This window comes from Coloeus monedula, assembly GCF_965178545.1.
Source record: "Coloeus monedula genome assembly, chromosome: 8".
NCBI classification, from domain to species: domain Eukaryota; kingdom Metazoa; phylum Chordata; class Aves; order Passeriformes; family Corvidae; genus Coloeus; species Coloeus monedula.
In genome coordinates, this window is record NC_138788.1 from 24,406,691 (window position 1) to 24,425,583 (window position 18,893).

At 53.9% G+C, this 18,893-nt stretch overlaps 1 protein-coding gene across 1 annotated transcript; it reads right to left on the bottom strand.

The window, feature by feature from the left end:
* Nucleotides 1-453: 453 nt before the first annotated feature.
* Nucleotides 454-17,629, bottom strand: ABCC2 (ATP binding cassette subfamily C member 2; the record flags this gene model as incomplete). The annotated part of the gene is made up of 32 exons (XM_082286562.1): nt 454-671; nt 1,093-1,287; nt 1,630-1,796; nt 2,036-2,194; nt 2,443-2,586; nt 2,685-2,786; nt 3,201-3,327; nt 3,965-4,164; nt 4,267-4,422; nt 5,404-5,558; nt 5,989-6,208; nt 6,455-6,560; nt 6,986-7,118; nt 7,960-8,146; nt 8,419-8,586; nt 8,689-8,865; nt 9,028-9,154; nt 9,351-9,413; nt 9,503-9,591; nt 9,867-10,013; nt 10,341-10,478; nt 10,954-11,019; nt 11,480-11,734; nt 12,231-12,408; nt 12,967-13,154; nt 13,770-14,001; nt 14,214-14,269; nt 14,622-14,744; nt 15,118-15,252; nt 16,304-16,429; nt 16,881-17,054; nt 17,588-17,629. The coding sequence occupies 32 exons, from the start codon at nt 17,627-17,629 to the stop codon at nt 542-544; spliced, it is 4,665 nt and encodes a 1,554-aa protein (XP_082142688.1). The 3' UTR covers nt 454-541.
* Between the last annotated feature and the right edge of the window lie 1,264 nt (nt 17,630-18,893).

Consider the following 18,893-nt stretch of genomic DNA (forward strand, 5'->3'; position numbering starts at 1 on the left):
TTTGGACTGCCCAGCTCTGTGTAACCTCTGTTGGCAGCTCTCCCCACCCAAGCACTAGCCCGGCTTAAAGCTAAACCGGGGCTTACTTAACATGCCTTGACATCAGCCTTTTAGTTAGAAGACAACAAAGTTACAAAAAGTAAATAAATTACAACATTCATTCTTAGATTAAACTGTAAATTTCATTCTATAGTGCAAAAGCATCTCTAAGGTAGGGTCACCTGGCATGGTGAAGTACAAAAACTAATGCCACCCCCAATGGAGGTCATGTTCTCCCTGCCTGGCAGATAGCTTTTCCCCTCTATCCTGGAGTAAATTATGCAGCTCCAGACCCTTTTGTGCACAGCAGGCAGGATGCGGTAGCAAGGTTAAAAGCTCACTCGAGTCCAGATGCTCTGTCCCTGGACAACCAGAGAAGCCTCCCTCTCTGCTTCCCCGCTGCACAGAGGCAAATTCCTGGGCAGCTTGGAGACACCGGTGCCCACTGGGCGAGTGGCACAGGAGGAGCTGCCTCACACCCCCGGCCCCTGCGGCGCTCCGCCTACAGGGCGGTGGTTTCTGTAATGGCGATGCCGGCGTCCTTCGCCATCGCGGAGAAAATGCCCTGCTTCATGAGCAGCGCCTCAGGACTGTCAAATTCCACAATCTGCCCAGCCTGCAGCACCATCACCCTGGCAGAAAGGAACAAGAAGGCATGAACTCCCAGGATCCGAGTGGATAGCGCTGCAGCCTCACCAACCCTCACCCCTCCTAAACCACTTTATGTGGTTCTCCTCTCAGCAGCAATGAGGGCACAGCCCTCCTCCCTGTGCTGGCAGGGTCACACACATGAGGTGTCAACAGCAAATGCCTCTATGGTCTGTTGCTGTAAAGAAGGATCCCAGAAAATGTTTCTTCCACAAAGGCATAACTACTACATGGGCATCCGTCCTCTGCTTCTGTTCTCTTCACCACGATGTATTACTGCCTCAGGCGCTGCATCCACCCCTGGCCCTCTGGCTGCATTCTTGCTTCTGCTGCTGTCCACCCCTCACCCCATCCTAGGAGTCCAGATCCCCATTCCCTTTGCCCCACAGTACTGTCCCGTGGTACCTGTTGCTGTCCATGATGGTGTGGAGGCGGTGCGCGATAGTAAGGACAGTGCAGTCAGCAAACTCTCTCCGGATTGTTGTCTGGATTAAATGATCAGTTTCCAGATCTACAGCTGCTGTTGCTTCATCCAGGATGAGGATCTTGGCTTTGCGGAGAAGGGCCCGAGCCAGGCACACCAGCTGCCTCTGCCCAACACTGGGATGAGATGAAGAGCACGAGTTACTAGACGGACACTAGCAGAGCTTCTGCAAGCCTACTGCCTCTCACTGCTCCGACCCCAACACCGTCCCTGTCCTTTCCCCACTGACCGTCTGCCACCCTGAGCACCACATCCCTCAGAATCTTGCTTTCTGGGCCACCACAGAAGGGTTGGCTCACACTAGCTCCCTAAGACTCCTCGGCCGTTTTCTTCCATCTTCACTTCCCAGAAGCTTCTGTGCATCATCCCTGGACAGCCACTTCACTGGAGGCTGCTGTTCCAGGCTGGACCCTGGGACCAAGAGAAGGGAGGGGAGCTGAGCCTGCATCTCTGCTCACCTCAGGTTCTCCCCTCCCTCGCTCACGAGATGCAGCAGCCCCTCGGGAAGGCCTTGCACATATGTCTTCAGATGAGCCAGCTCCAGGGCCTTCCAGACCTCCTCGTCTGAGTACTGGTCAAAGGGGTCCAGGTTCATCCGCAAGGTTCCAGTAAAGAGCACAGGGTCCTGCCAGGGACAGCACCGTGTTCAGCCCCACCACAGCCATTCAGCAGGGGCAATGGCTCCAGGCCTCCAAGTGTGGCCACATCCTGCCCACAGCACTGCCTGCAGCTGGCAGAGGATGTGGTGACAGCCTGCTCACAGGCCTTTGGCACGTCCACAGCACCCAGGGACGCACTGAGGCCATGCACTGCCTGCGGGGGGCCATGCAGCGGTGGGATGTGGAGAGGTGGGGATCAGCTCACCTGGGGGATGATGGTGAGGTTCTTGCGCAGGTCGTGTAGGCCAATTGTTGCTATGTCCACTTCATCGATGATGATCTTTCCTCCAGCTGCCTCCAGCACCCGGAACAGGCAGTTGGTGAGGGAGGATTTTCCAGCCCCGGTCCGGCCCACAACCCCAACCTGTGGAAGCAGCTTTTTAGACCAGCTGACAGGGCTGTAGAAAACAGGGCAGATGGTCTCCATCTTGGTCTGGTGGGCCTTCCTGCCCTTACCATCACCCAGATTGTCTGCTTTGGTTCCTTTTCTGCAGCTCAAGTCCCCAGGAGCCACATGCCATCACCATCCCACCCCAGTGCACAGACTGAAGCCAAGAAGAAGAAACAGCTTTAACAGAGTCTCTATAAAGAGTGTAGTGAGGGCAGAGGCACCTTCTCAGTGCTCCCAATATTACAGGAGATCCCCTGAAGAACCAGGTCCAGTTCAGGTCGGTAGCGAACTTGGTAGTCAACGAACTGGATCTCGCCTTTGCTGGGCCAGCCACGTGGTGGACGCTTTTTTGTCACCCATGGAGCCTGGGGGAGGGCACAGGAGCATTAGGGAGGCTCACTCTGTGATGCTGCCTAGCACCAAGCTGTGCAGCTGATGGTTGCCTGGACCATGGTTTCCTCACCTCATTCTTCACCTTCATGTACTCATGGACCCGCTCCACAGCCACAATGTTGGTCTCCAGCTCCGAAGATGTCCGCACCAGCCAGTTCAGTGTCTGGGTCACCTGCATGGCAGAATCAAAGGATCCAAAGCTCAGTGGCCCCTAGGAACAACCACCTCCCATCTCAGCCCAGGACTGAGACTCAGGGACTCATCCTGGGCACGAGCATCCGTGGCCTGGTTCCTAATGCTCCACTGCCAAGAGACAGCCCATCTCTCTCCAGCCCTTCAGAAACTTTACTGCACCATCTCTGATCCACAGCAGGGCCCTATTCCTCCTCATAGCAGCAAGCATCCCACTCACACTGGGATGGATATGTGCTTCCCTGGCTCTATAGCCACTCCCTAGCTGGTGGGACACCCCAGATAATCCCATTTCCATGGATCACAGCTGGTGTCAGGGCAGCATCCTGCCACCAGCCCAGAGCTCCCAGAGACAACCCTGTCCTGGAAGGACAAAATGCTTTCATTCACTCACATTGAGAGCGGAGGAGACAGAAAGACCCACGATGCCGCCCTCCAAAGTGCCCTTTGCAATCACTGCTAGAAGTGCAGAGAAGAACACCACCAGGCTCCCCACGAACTCCAGACGGATGGCCAGCCACCTGCACCAGGAGAGGACAGGTGAAGGACAGTGAGAGAGGCAGGGAGGCATCTGCCTGTGCCCAACACAGAGCCCAGCAGTAACAGCAGCACTGCAGCAGCATCCCCACACCCAGCCATGAGCCCAGTGCTGTACACACAGCACACGTTGGTTCATGTACACAGCAGGTCGTTTGTGGCCAATTCTGCAAGCAGGTTCATTTATGTCAGTCCATGTCTCACACATAACCTCTTGTGCTGGTAATGCCATGTATCAGAAGAGCCCCAACCATACAACCCTCATACACCCAAATCATTTACCAGTAAGATTCAAAATCAGAAAGTGCCCACATCGCACTCCCACTGGGCCTGGAGGATCACCTTCTTCACAGAACTCACCAAGATCATCTCAGCCCTTGACTGCACAACTCACCCTGCCTGGCCTCTGGACACTTTGTAGGGGGGCATAAAAAAATCACCCTAAAACATCCCATTGCCACAGATGGTGCCCCTAACCTAAACTCCCCCAGTACCTACACAGACCCTCAATGCTGAGATCAAGAGGGAGGACTGCAGCATCTCAGGGACCTCCCTCAGGACCCAGAAGCCCCTGGGCAGAGGTGCTGCAGGCTGTGCTGTAGCATAAGGGGTAAAATTCACCTATTTGATATTATCCAGGAATAAACACTTTTCTGATTTATGTCCATGGTGGTCTCATTGTGCTTCAGGAACCGTTCTTGGTGTCCATAGGCCCTGATCACGGAAAGGCCTGACACTGTCTCACCAAAGTGAGAGTAGATGGGAGACCTGGTGACAGAGTCCAGACGCCTTAGCTGGCGCGACGTGGAGATATAGAAGCGCTGAAACGAGGGACACAGCTTGGTTACCAACACAAAGCCCAGCAGCCACAAAGATACTGCTCTCAGCAGGGCAGAAGCTTCACTCAAGGCCCAATTACTCACCAGCACAAAATAGTAGAAGACACTCAAGGGAACGATAACGACAGCGAAGAATGGAGTGGCCAGGCAGATCATGATCAGTGTGCTAATGATGGCCATGAAACAGGAGAGCCAGGTGCGGAAGGACATGGGAATGGTCTCGTCCACTGTGAAGATATCCTGGAGCATATAAAAAAGTATAGAGAAGCAGTCAGTGACCCCAGAGAGAATGAGAAGCCTTCAAAGGCCCCATACATACAAGGTTCCTACACACTCGTATGGTAACACGGTGCCAGACACTTGTAAAAATATTGGATGACCCTGAATCAGTGTTATGGTCACAACATCATTTAGGACCACAGTTCTTAGCTTGGGAACAGCTGAGTTAACAGAGAAACTTCCTGTAATATTCCCGTTACACAGACCAGCTTTAAGAACTGCATCTTCATCAGGACCAAGGATGCAGGAGCAGTAATTGAAGCAAAGAGAGGGACAGGGCAAACTCCAGGTCCATGCAGGTGCACCCAGGTCTCCATCTGGTCCATCCATCTCCTAGCTGGACACCACATACTCTCACAACTCAGAGTAAACCCAGCAGGCCCATAGGCTTTATTTCAAGAGAAATTTTTGTTCCCAAAAATCAAGAGACAGCACCAAAGGAAGAAGTGGAGTAGCAGCACACTTGAAATTACCTGTATTTTTCCTCCTTTCTCATTTTCTCTTTGTTTCATGACCTTCACTTACATGGAAAAGACTATAGATTTTGCTGGAAGTCTATAACCAGAAGGACTTCTCATCGTGGGACATGAGCTCTAGGCTCTTACCTCTCTTAGTAATCTACTACGGACCCTCTTCTGTCTCTCCAGATCTTTCTTGCCCAGGTGACCCCAAACAGGACACAGTATTCAGGTGTGACCTCCTTATCACTGGGCAGAGGAGGTAACAACTTCCTGTGATTTGCCACACTGTCTTTCTAGTATAGCCCAGGATGTGGTTTGCCTCACAGTCAGCCTTGCATCCACCATGCCCTCCTGGTCCCTTCCTGGCCCTTACCTGGGCTCAGCTGTGCAGTGCTCAACATGAGCAGGGTTATGCCACTACCCAGTGTTCTCCAGACCTGCTGGAACGAACACCTTCTGCATGTTGGGGGTGTTCTCTTACCTTGGCAAACCTGTTGACGATGCGGCCGGTCGGGGTGGTGTCGAAGAAGCTCATGGGCACGCGCAGGATGTTGCTGAGCAGCTGCTGGTGCATGACGCGGGAGGCTCGCATGGTGCCCCGGGCAGACAGCATGGTTGCGAAGAGCAGGAAGAGAGCTGCAGGGAGAGCACGAGGCTGTCACCAGCTCGTGTGTGACACTGGCCCCTGGCACCCTTTGGCTGGACGGACACACCAAGCAGACACATCTGCAGTGAGCCACTGGGAGGCCACAGCAGCTGCGTCCCAGCACAGGGGAGGAACACTAACCTTACTGGAAAGCCTTGGGCCCTAGCACTATGTCCAATCTGATTAAGGAAAATGATCTTAAAGCTAAGGGGGCAACACAGACTTGGGGCAATTTATGCTGCTTTCAGACTAGTGTGTGTCATCAATTCAGCCAGGAGCTGGAAGGAAGGCAGCAGGCAAATGAACACAGTGCTGGGTCCCCTGCTCCTTGCTGCACTGCTGGCTGCAGGCCTTGCAAGTCATATCCCTCCTGGAGCACACAGATGAGGCGAGTGGGAACTGCTGTCCTCTCACCCTCACCTTGTGACACCCCCAGTGCCCCAAAGACACCGATCCGCAGGTCCCGCTGCTGCGTGGGGTAGGTCTGGTTCACGTAGTGCTGCGCGTCGTCAGTCCAGGCACTGAGCCACAGGTTGGTCCCCACATAGGCAACGTATTGTCCAACGTAGCCCATGACAATCCAGAAGGAAAAGCACAAGCCAACAGCACGCAGGTACCGCAGGTACATAGAGAACTTCACCTGTGGACAGCTGAGCCCATCAGAGCGCAGGCAATGACACCCAGCACAGCCTTGGGACTCCACCCTGCTGCCCACAGTGCTCCCCTCCACCACCCCGCCCACCAGTCCCAGGCAGCTCTGTCTCCTTCATGTCTCTTGGCTGTGGTGGAGCCACAGCCAGCCCACACCAGCTTCCCTGAGCCACAGTCAGGGTCTGGCAGCACTTAGCCAGAGCAGCACAGTGCTTCATCCCTCCATCCTCCTCACCCTGCCGGTTTCCACAGCTTCTTTCTCAATCAGTTGTTGTCCCTTCAGCTTCTTTGGGGGCTCCTCCTGGGCCTTCTTCTGGGAACTGGTGCTCTTTCTACTAAGGCTGCAGGGAGGTGATGAGTACCATTAGTCACAAGGTCTTGGATCAGTCCTAATCTCCTGGGGGTCCATCTCTATGCTGCACTGGGTCTCCAGTGGTGGAGTCCTCTGGAAAATAATGTCCTAACTGGGGCAGCTTTGAGTGAGCCTTGTGGAAGCACTAGGCATGTACAGACATAAAATTATAGCCTCATTCCCAAAAGCAGAACTAGCCAGCAGCACGAGTTTCAGGGAAGACAGCAGAGTAAGGCTGTGGCACACTAGTGTGAGTAAAGGCAAAATCAGGTGCTCCTGACCCAGAGTGGCTTGCGGTAGGAGCAGGGAGGGAGGCTCCCAGCAGAAACTCCCCAGGAAGCCCCCAGATCCCTGTCTCCGAGGGAGCAGTGCATGTGGCAGGGGAAAGAGCTGAGAGCTCAGGTCATGTCCCACCTGCGACTCAATTTTCTCCGATGGATGCTGGCCTCCCGCTTCAGGGTCATGGTCACCACATCACCAGAGCCCTCCTCCATGCAAGGATCGACATCTTCATCAGCCTCCTCTTCATCCCCAGCTAAAGCAACAGCTACAAGCACAGGGATGGGGGAAGGTAGGGTCAGGCACAGCACATCCCATACACCACACCTCTGCTGTGCTCAGCTCCACGCCACGGCCTAGGCTGTGTCCTACCACCACATATCACACCCTCTCCAACCTTGCTGCAAGACCAGCACAGCAGGAGGAGGAAGAAATACATTGTGCAGGAGGGAGAACTGACAGGGGACATAGGGCTAACAGCCTGCATGGAGGCAATCCCTGCTGCTGACTTATCCCAGCACCACTGGCCAGACCTCAAGCAAACATTTGTGCTAGTTTAGTAGGTACAAGATCTGGTAGGTCATATCACTCCAGCCCAGAAATGTCTCTTTGAGCAGGTGAAGATGGGTCCTGTGAAGACATACTGGGAATAGTCAGGCTGCAGCTGGACAACTCAGCTGAGCCCTGACAGAGTGAGCATCCCCCTGACCTGGCACCACTCCTCCCCATAGTACTGGGGAGTATGATAAAGATGAAATTTTATCCAGTGGGAAGTTTAGAACAAACCAAAGGATCTTTCTGACCCCAGCATCACAAAAATATGGAGCCTGTTGCCACATGAGTTTTTGGGATACATAATAAATGAACTAAAAAGGGAGTAAAAAACTTAAACAGGTCCTGTGCTGGATGTTCAACATAATGCCTGAATGCAAACCTTAGTCAGGAAGTCCTTGTGTTGCTGATTGCCAGAAGATGAGGAGGAGTCACAGCAGGCACCATTGGTGCCTGGGCTGGATAGGGCCAGGTCAGGCTGACAGATCAGATCTTCTCATCTCCAATATACATGCACAGCCTCTCTAACTGCCACAGCCCCACTGTGTTCCCAATACCTGTGGTATTTTCCTCTGGCACATCCTCCTCCTGGTTGCCATACAAGTTCAGGAACTGGGCAAAGGCCCCCTTCTTTGCAAGTAGGGTGCTGTAGGAGCCATGCTCAGACACTGCTCCTGCTGCCAGCACCACAATGTTATCGACCTGGGGCAGGAAACTGATACTGTGCGTCACCAAGATCCGTGTCTGCAACAAAGGGGTTGCAGGGTAGTGATCATCAGAGCACCCCTCATCCCCAGCCATGGGGACTTCTCTGCTTATCAATGCCTGGCTATGAGGACACAGGGTACCTCTCTGGGGACTCATGAGGCCTCTCCTGCCTGCTGCAGCCCCACATGAAAGCTACAGGATTTCTCTCTGTCCCAAGCAAGCAACCTCAGACTTCCTTGGATCGTTAACACCATGCCAGTGCCACTCCTGCCTGGCTGGGTGGTAGGTTGCAGGGGATGGGTGCTCACCTTCTTTTGCAGCAGCCCTTTTGGCCCCAGCACATGCTCAAAGAGGTACTTGCCCACGTGGGCATCCACGGCAGACAGCGGATCATCCAGGATATAGATGTCTGCGTTGCTGTACACTGCCCGGGCCAGGCTGACCCGCTGCTTCTGGCCCCCGCTCAGGTTGATCCCCTGGAAGGGAAGGCCCTCCCTGAACATGGGGCTGGCACAGGGCAACAGCTCTGACCTCTGCTGCAGGTGCTATCGGAAACCCATAATGCCCAGGGCTGGTACCTTCTCTCCAATCTCTGTCTGGTCACCTGCAGGCAACAATTCCAGGTCTGGAAGGAGGGCGCAGGCCTTGAGGACCTGCTGATACTTGGCTTCATCCAGTTCTGACCCAAAAAGAATGTTGTCTTTCAGCGTGGCGTTCTGGATCCAGGCCTGCTGGGGGACATAGGCCAGGGAGCCCTGGAAGGATACACAAGAACAGCTACCTGTCAGAGATCAGCCTGAGCACTGACTCCTCCTGCAGCCTGTCCTTGCCCTGAGCCACCACTCTGGGATGGTTCTGCTTCCCCACTGAGCTCCCAGGCAGCCCCAAAGCCCCCTGCACTGGCTGGCTCCTCTCACCTGGATATTGATGTGTCCCTTGATATTCTCCATCTCCCCAAGCATGGCTGACACCAACGAAGATTTGCCTGAGCCCACAGCCCCCACCACAGCCACCAGGCTCCCAGGTGTTATGTCCAGGGTGACACTGCAAAGACATGAGGGCTGAGGAAGCAGCACTGCCAGGTCGCCCGTGAGTTCCTGTGTGAGACCAGCACAGAGCAGTGTCTCTGGGACACTCATGTCTAGCAGCACTGTGAGAGGTGATTGCCCTCCCCGACTAATAAAACACAAAGCCTCCCCCTTCCCAGCCCTCTGCCCCTGATGTGGCACAGAGCACTCACTCTCTTATGGCAGCATCACCATCCTGCTCCCAGGCAAAGGTGGCCTCTGAGAAGCGCACGGCACTGCCTGTCAGAGACAGATGTCCCTCAGAGAGGGGAAAGCCCAGGGCTGGGCCAGCCTGGGACCCACAGGGAGTAATCTGGAGGTTCACCTGCCTGCAATGGGGTTGTGGTGGATAGCTGAGGTGTCCAGGTCTTCTCCACTCAGGTAGCGCTCCAGCCTCGCAGTCGACACATTGGTCTGCCATGAGAGAAAGAGGATGAGGACAGCACGTGGGCATGGGGCACAGATGGGTGGGCTGGCAGGAGTCCCACAAGAAGAGCACCACATCACAGAGTCCCCACCCAACGTCTGAGCCCCAAACCTGTGTCATGCATGTGAGTCCTGTCCCACCCCACTGCCAGCAGAGCCCTGTGCACTGACCCTGGGGGTCCATCACACACCCAAGCTCCATGTGCTGGTTTGGACAGGGGCATAGGATCCCCCTACAGCCCCAGCCCTGTATGAGGCCTGACCTGCACCAGGGAGGAGAGGACCATGGGCAGCATAGCCATGGGGAAGCGCAGCACATTGAAAAGGGAGATGGCAGTAAAGGCCTTCTGTGCATCCAAGATGTTGTTCTCATCCACGAGCACGTAGACAGCAAAGCTTGCCAAGGAGACCTGGGACAGATATCAGGGAAAGCCACCATCAGTGTGGTTGTGTGCAGCTCAGACCCTCACACTGCCTCAAGGCCTCAGCAGTGCCTTCCTGCTGGAGACCTGTTATCCTCCTGCTTCCCTTCTCCTTTGGGCCCCATTTCACCATCTCAGTGAGACCCCTTTCCACTACAGCTCTCCTGCCAGCAGCCAGAACCGTAATCTGCATCCCAGGCATCCACCAGCCAGGAGCACTCCAGCTGAGGTTCCAGACATTTCCCATTCCCTTAGACACAGCCCAGCCCCAGCTCAGAGGAAGGTATGTGCCTCCCCAGGGCTGTTGTCACTCACCAGGAAGGGAGCACATGTGAACACGAAGACAGAGATTGACTGCAGGTAACCGAAGTTCACCAAGTTCTTGAGCTCACGTGCACGGATATCATTAACTCGCTTCTCAAAGGAGGGCTCCCAGGCAAAAAGCTTCAAGATCTGCAGGATGAGCAGTGTGAGCAGATTCTGGCCTCACAGGAATGCCCACTTCCACACTCAGCTCACTGGTGGCCAGCACCTCCGTCACCAGCTCCTGGCTTGCTCAGAAGCCTGCCTGGCCACTGCGTCTCCCCTCTCCTGTCCTGCCCATGGCTTACAGCACTCCCCAGTGCACTCCCACTCCCTCAGCCTTAGCCTACAGGTCACCACCAGCCCCTCTGCCACCATGCCACTACCACAGCCATCCAGGAAACACTCAGAAAATCCTCTCTTGGCTCTCAAGTCCCAGAGCTCCTCCCCAGCCAACTTTTCAATAGATGAGGAAGCCAAGGGAATTGCTGAGACCCAGACACAGGGCCCCCAAGCTAGACTAACACTGGTGCAGCAGGGTTATACAGGTGTGCTGCCTCCAGGTACAGTGCACCAAAAAGAGGGGTGCAGCAGCTGCCCAGGGAGTCTCCACTCCACTGTTCACCTTGATTCCATTGAGGATTTCAGTTATTATTTTCATGCGTTCGTCCTTGTTCTTCATGTTCCTCTCCTACAAACAGAAGAGCCAGACATCACCTAAACCAGACAGCAGCTCACCCTTGGAAATACATCTGGGCTGCTCCATAGCCTGGAGAAGTCATCTCATGAAGGTGAGCCTTGGCTCCCAGTGGCTCTGGACAAGCTGGGGAAAAACACCACCCTGCTGTCAGGTAGAAGCTGAAGCTTCATCTTACAGTTGGCAATATCTCATTTTTAGTCCTCAAGGCTGTGCCCAGTCTGGTTCAAGTTCAGCTGTGACGGTAGAACAGATCTCACCTGTCTCCTACTCATGGCAGCTGATCACCTCTGGCTCAGGCTAGAGATACCCCCAGCCAAGCGAGATCAACTTCCTAGGCTGGGAAAGATCCACAGCATAACAGCAAAGGGTAGGGAGTGTGGAAAATGAGGGAGGGGAGCAACAGTGGGGATGCACGTGGGGGACCAGGGAGGATATTGCACCCACCACTGACCTGAATGGTTTTGGCCTTGGCAACCAGAAATGCGTTTATGGGGATGAGCAGCACCATGGTTGCAATACCAGCCAAGACAGAGGGGCCCAGCTCTCCCCAGAGGAAGACAATGGACAGGATAATTTGCAGGGGGGATGACCACAGCTGGTGAACAAAGTTGGCCATGTCCATGAACCTCTGGGCATCAGCTGACATCAGATTCACAGTCTCTCCCACCGTGGACTCCTTGCGGGTGGCTCCGGACATGGTGAGTGCCTGGAAAGAGAAAGCACAGTCACCACAAGCCAGTCTGGGAGCAGCCCTGCTGCCAGCAGCGTGGCTCAGAGCAGGGAATTAGCAGGCCAGGCTGAAACCACTTCTGAGTTTGCTCCTGGTGCCTCTGTACTGGCCACAGGTGCTTTCCTCACTGCCTGCAGACCTGGAGCCACTGCATGCTGGGTGCAAAGAAATGCATCCCCGTGCAGGAATCCTAGTGGCACCTGCCCTAGGTGTTGCACTGCTCTGAAGAGAAACCTCCCTCGGCCCCTGGTAGCTGTCAAACACATGGCTGCAGCTCCTAGGTCCCAAGCAGAACTAGGGCTCACAGTGTCCCCAGTGCAGGATGAGTGTCCCCCAAGCTCTCCCTGTGCCTTCTGAGGAGTAAAGTGCACACACCCCAGTCACCCCAGCTTGATGGGGCAGGCAACAGATGATTTTATCCACAGCCCAGCTTGGAGAAAGCCAACAGGGGTGATGACAGAACCATACAGACCTTCTTGTAGATGGCAGCGATGAGACTGGCACGCACATTTATGCCAAGCTGGAAGCACAAGCTGAAGTGCTGCTGCAGGCAGAGGGACTGGATCAGCGCCGTCAGGAAGAGCAGGATGGCATATAAATAGCCTTGCCAGGCAAAGGAATCCTCATCCGACACAAAGGCAATCAGCAGCCTGGAGGGGAAAGAAGCTCATGAGACACACACTCTAGTGAGACAGACCCAAGCAGGGTGTTCCAAATGAACGCAGGGAGAGCATCCTCACAAGAGTGGCGACCAAAACCTTGCCCCAGAGAGCTGGTGATGCTCAGCAAGCTGGGAACCCTGTTCTGCCAGAGACACGGCAGTGGGTCACTAATGTAAGATCATCCACAGGGACCGTGCTGCTCTGCAAAACAAACTGGGGAGGCCCTGCTGGGCTGAGCTACGTTGACTCATGGAAGGCCCCAAAGAAGAGCTGGGACTGTCTCCAGGGAGGGAGGAGGACTGCATAACAGAGAATGCAGGGAGCAAGATATTACACATAAGAGCTGGCAGGCAGCTCAGATCAGTTCTTGATTAAAGTGTATCCCAACACATTCTCCCACTTTTGGTGAGGGCACAAAATGTCCCCAGGGTCCATGGCTGGGAGAGGCACACATATGGAAGATGGTGAGGCTGAGTACAGCGCACACACTGGGAGGTGGTGGGGCTGGGTGCAAAGTCAGGACAGGGACAGAGAGAAAGAACTCACTTCAGCAGCTGGGGGCTGACAAACACAAGTGCGTCATGCACCACCTTGAATGCCACCGCTAGCAAGAGGTTCTGCCGGAAGGTCTTGGCCAGGGTTTCAATCAACCAGCCCCTGGCATAATCCTTGGGAGGGCCAGAGTCCTTGTCTCCCATCTTCTTCTTCTTCTTCTTCTTTGGCTGCTTCTCCTCCTAGAGGGAAGTCCACACCAAAGTGAGAGAGCTGGTTGTGCAGGCATCCTGTATCTGGAAGGAATTCCAGGGCAGCACCTCACAGACCCCAGATCAGGCATCCTAAGTGAAGCCTTAGTTTTAACTCCTGTCACATTCCCTTTCACTGATCTCTGATTGTCACACACACCCAGGACTAACACCTTCTCTTTTGTACCAAAGACAATTGTTGAAACCCAAACCAGCCTGAACCTCTCAGGCCAAAAATCGGGCAAATATGAAGAATCTGAGGCCAGGGGTGGTCATGGAATGATGTTCACTCTGACCTCTGTTGCTGGAAAGTATCTGAGTTAGATAGACATAAGGGAACTGCTTGTACTGCAGACTTGAGGGTGGCTCCTGTCTTTAGGTAAGGCAGAAGGATGGACTTTCTTGGTCTCTCAAAATATGGGGATCTGCCAAGGACACAACAGGAAGACCCTGTCACGGGTTCCCCTATCTTTGCCCATGGACCTGCAGGATCAAAGAAGGGAAAACCCAGCAAAGAGGGCTGCAGGAAGTGAGGTGACCCTGCTCCCCAAGGCTGGACCTGGATGTCTCAGTCTCATACAAGACCAAGAGCAGGAATGGATTTACCAGCACCAGGACGTCTTGGCTCTGGGCCTTGCTCATGCTGTTCACATGGTCTGGGTCACTTCCCTGGTGTCTCTTCTTGCGTTTCCGTTTCTCCAGTTCTGCTTGGGCCTTCCGCATTGCGGTCTTCATGTTCTTCTTAAAAGCGGTGTAAAGAGCCTTTGTCTTGTCTTTATCTTTCAATTCCCAGACATCCTCTATCTCCAAAGGCTTGCGATAGCCCTTGAAGACCATGCTGTGGGGCAGAGAAATCCCGTTGGAATACTTGTTGGAGACTCCTTGCTGCAAGCGCAGAGCCTTCACACCCAGCCTGGCCCCGAGCTCAGGCTGCACAGGCTGCACCCAGTGTGGTGCCTCTTCCAGCTAACTCCAAGCAGCCTGTGCTGCAGGTTCCCCTGGGGCACCCCTGCATTTTGCCAGCCCAACCTCCCTCAGAGCCCTGCTCACCTGCTGTACCATTCAAAGGTGATGGAGCTCAGGATGGAGGCTGTCACCTCTGGGTTCTACGGTGCAAAGCAAAGGGCATACTGAGAGATTGTTGACACTGGGAGATGGTGTTGACAAAAGCTGATTTAGCACCCCCAGCTATTAAGGAGCATCATAGGTTTCAAACCATGCCAGCTCCAGCCCCAGAAACCTCATCTCACAGCCAGCAGCAGCCCCCTCTGGTCACACATGCAGATGCCCTGTGCTATAGGCTCCAGCTCTTGCTGGGCCCTGTGGTGAAGTCCTCAGGTCTTCCCAAGGAGCCTGGAGCCTGCACGGAGCCTGCACGGAGCCTGCACGGAGCCTGCCCTGCCCCACAAACTGCTCAGGATGTGGTGCCCCGAACCCACTCCCACATAGTCCTCATACCTTCTTCCCGATTTCCTTTGTTTCTGGGGCAACATCTGAGAAGTTTGAGACAAGGAAGAGCAGCAGCTGGAGCCCGTAGGAGATGAAGAAAAGGATAAACCGTGGCAGGTCAGAGATTGGTTCCTGCAGGAATGGAAAGCCAAGGTTATTGCAGGGGGTTATCTCAAGGCCACCTGGTACTCAGAGACAAGATCCATCCCCTGGCTGAGCCCAACAGAGCACTGCAAAACTCGCTCTGAGTCCTGGATCAGCTTCCCTTTGCAACCTCTCCCTGCTTCTCCCTGACCTCCTCCCATAACTGTTTAAGGGGAGAAATTAGACAGGATGAATTTCAACAGCAATTCCTTCTCAGGTCTTTTCTGGTTCCCCAAGGTCCCCAAGGCAGCTGGGACCTCAGCGATACCACAGAGAGCCTTTCAAGAGAAGAGTATGAAGAAACTTTCTTTGGGAACAGAACAAGGGCGGGGGAAGCAGAGAGCTTCCTGCCAAATCCAACCTGCAGGGCTTTCCGGACGAGCGACTGGAACGGCAGTATCCCACAGAGCAGGGACAGTATCCAGAAGCAGAAAAGCACCCCCGAATCTCTGCACAAGCAGAAGCGTCGTGCATCATGGATCAGCAGGACCATGATCTGGGGAAAAGACAATCAGTCAGAGGTTCAGGTAGAGCTGCAGGACTAAGTCTGGATCTAAAAGTGCCTTCAGAGCATGCATCCTGGGATGCCAGCACACATGATCTGCTGGGATTCACTGCCTTGAATATCCTGAGCGCCTGAACACACCACCAACCCTTTGTAAGTTTCAGAATTAATTGCATAGGGCAAAGGTTTATTTCAGGAAGACATAAGATCAGGTTTGAATGTACCCTGACATCACAGCAGGGCACTATCACTCTTTTTAGCTGTTCTCAGTCCAGATTCTCAGACACGTCCAGCTGTGAGGGGTTATACCCTGTCTCCTGCACGTTGTCTCCTGACCTGGAACTGAACCCAGATCACATCCCAGCAGTGCAGCTTCTCTGGGCAGTGCCCTTGCCTTATCACCTCACATGGACTCTGCATGTGAAACTAAATGACAGGACAAAATAATGATAGCAAATGAGGGTGTTACTTTTACTTCCAAGTGTAGCTCCTGAGCATTTGTTAAGACTGTTTAGAATATCCCATGTCTCACACAAGATGTCTAAGATGTCTGTAACTTGCATGCACATATTCCACCAAGCTAATAGCCCCCAGGTCCTCAGCTTTCTCCTCTGCCTGGGCATCCCGTGGTACTTCCAGGCTCTCTGCACAAAACTGAGCAGCAATGTACAGGAAGCTGTGAGACATCAGAGCAGCAAGCCATGGTCTGATGTTCACACTGCAAAATCACTCCTGTGAAACCCACACTGCTCCTAGTAAAGCTTCTGTCAGAGAGCTCAGCTACACTTGCAGGCATAGAACCATCCCAGTTTTAAGGATAGCAGCAGGGAGCACGGTACAACCAGGCACCTGCCCTCAACATATTGCCCTCAAGCACCACCCACACATGTTTGGGGCTAGTCCTACCCAATCTCCAGGCTACTCTTCCCTCGTGGAAACAGCTTCCCACTGATGTCTGTGCTAGGGAACTCTTGTGCTGCTTGGCGCTGCAGCCTCCCCCTGTCCCTGGTGCCACACACCACGCTCACGGCTGAGCCCTTACCCAGGTGGCGATGTACAGGCTGGGGTTCGTATACTGGACAGCTGGCACAACGTCCTGCTCAGCATCCTCTACAAACGCCAGGGCCAACTCTGCCACCGCCGTCAGCATCAGCAGAGTAGCCAGGACCTGTGGGGAAAGGGGGCCAGCCCATTGTGGACACTGGGAACCACTGGGAGACAAGAGAGTTCGGCATGAAATACACCCATAAACACTTTTCAACCCAGACTTGGCCTGGGAGAGCTTTCAGCCCTGTGAAACTGCAACAGTTCCACAGGAGCACTGCCATCATTTTAAGTTTGGAAGAAAACAGCCCACAAGATGAGAGGCCCCAGTACACACTCTGCCCTCCCTTCCACTGCATCCCAGCCCCGTTATCCCCTCTGTCCCAGATATACCTCATGCTGGACTCCCCTTTACCTTTCTGTCCCAGATGGTCCCCTATCCCACTGCTCCTCCCCCCCTACACTTCTCATCTCTCCATCCCACACCTGACTGTAGCACAGAATCTTCCCACTCACACCACCTACACCTCAGGCTGCTCCAGCCTGTCATCTGTGCCCCCTCAGCTCCACTCTACCTGTTTGATGACATAGAGTATGGTCACAGAGGATTTCTTGGCTCTGGATTTGCACATGGGCAGGAGCTGCCATGGGGCCAAAACCCAGAAGAAGCCAAGGGGGACCCAGACCAGCACAGTCTGCTGGAAGCACACAGGCAGGTCGGCATCCGGACGAGCAAGGTAGGAATCATTCTGGGGGCAGCAAGGACAGAACACCGAGTCACGTGGGATGGCTTAACTCTCACTGGGCACACAGGACAAGAGCCAACATTCCAGTAGGTCCTGCCCACCCAGCTCTACCCCATCGCATCCCCCTTCAACACCCGCCCTCCTGGCTGAGCATTTCAGCACTCAGCCAAGGTCCGAGTGATATCCCTCTCCCCATCTCTCTGCCTGAACGTGGAATGGCCATCCCTTGCTGGAGCCAAGCCAGCAGAAGCAGCTGAAGCCAAATCATTCCCCAGGAAGTCCATACAGGGTGCCCTGTTTTCCCAAGGTGGGCTAAAACAGGACAGAGCTCACTCAGGGAGGCATCATTGCCTCACTGTCTGGTGAACACCGTGCAGGCAGTGCACAGTACTCAGTGCCACAGCAGTCCTGGATAAACAGCAGAACCTCTGCCACCCACTGGCAGGACAAGCTGTGAGCCTTGGAATCCACTGCTCTCCCCCTCCACTGGGTGTCCTACCCCGAGAACAGGCAATGGGGATGGAACAGCCACTCACCCAGAAGATGGAGCCGCAGAACTTCTCCAGGGCTGCTGACATAGCTCAGGGGAGAAGAAGCGGCAGCTCCTTCCCCTCGCTCTGCCCAGCTGAGAGACCTGGGTGGATGCTCGGGATAAAAGTCCCCCCACACACCCTCAAGCGGTCTTGGGACAAAATCCCTGATGACACACAGTTATTTATTAACTTGGTGCTATTGCACAACCCCACAAACCAAAGCAGTGACCAAAACAGCTTGGGAAGCTGCAGAGGCTCAGGAGAAGGGAGGAGAGGAAGACACAAGAAAGAGGTCAAAGAGGAGACAAAAGGAAATCACAGAGTCACTGCAGGACACCACAGCCATTGCTCAGAAACCACAGCCTTGATCAGTGCACACCAACAGACACAAACTCATCTGGACCGGCTAAAGACATGACTTTGGTGCAACAGACCTCTCCAGTGTGAGAGAAGCCGGCTGAATGCCGACGTAAAGGCCAGCAACGGCTGGTGCCACCATGGGTGGTGCCACCTGGCAAGGTGACACCAGCAGTACCCCAGCTCTGGGAATTCAAAGCGTCTGGCAGCTGAGCTGACCACATGCTGCACTGGTCTGAGTCCTCAGGATCCATGTTCCTTTTACTAATTTCCAGCCTGCAGAGCCTGAAGATTTTACAAACTTCTCCTTTTGCTTCTTTGTTTCCCACATTTCCATGTTGTCTGTGTGTTATGGCAGTTGGCTGACCACAAAACCCCAGAGACTTTGAGACAGAAAGAGGACGATTCCTGAGGAGAATGATTGCCACTGAACCCTTGTTGCTTAGAAAGGCCTAGGTGTGACAGGGACAAGAGGGGGACAGTGCAACTAAGGCTGGAACTGGATTTGCTTTATCATGTGTGCTCCTGAGGAATAGTAGATAAAAGGGGACAGTAGACTGACTGCAATGATTATGTTGTCTCATTATACATGGAGTTAGTAGATAACTCAGAAGTCAAGGGTGACACAATGAGTAATTGCTCAGGAAGCATCAATATGAGAGAAAGGCTCAATGTCCAAATCAGTGGTTAATTATTAGCAGTTTGTCTGATTAAATCCACATGTTTCTGTAAATAAAACTACCCCTAGTGCTAGGTCCTCCAGGCCAGAACCAATACACTGCCCATGAGAGCTGCAAACTGATGTAATGAATAAGGAGTAAGTGAATGGAGCAGTCACTCAGCCCTTGACCATCTGCACTGCTGATGTGATTCTTCTTTCTGACACAGGTACAGATGTCCTCTGGCCTTGCTCAAAACCACCTGGAGCACTGCTGCCAAGGGGGCCACTTGC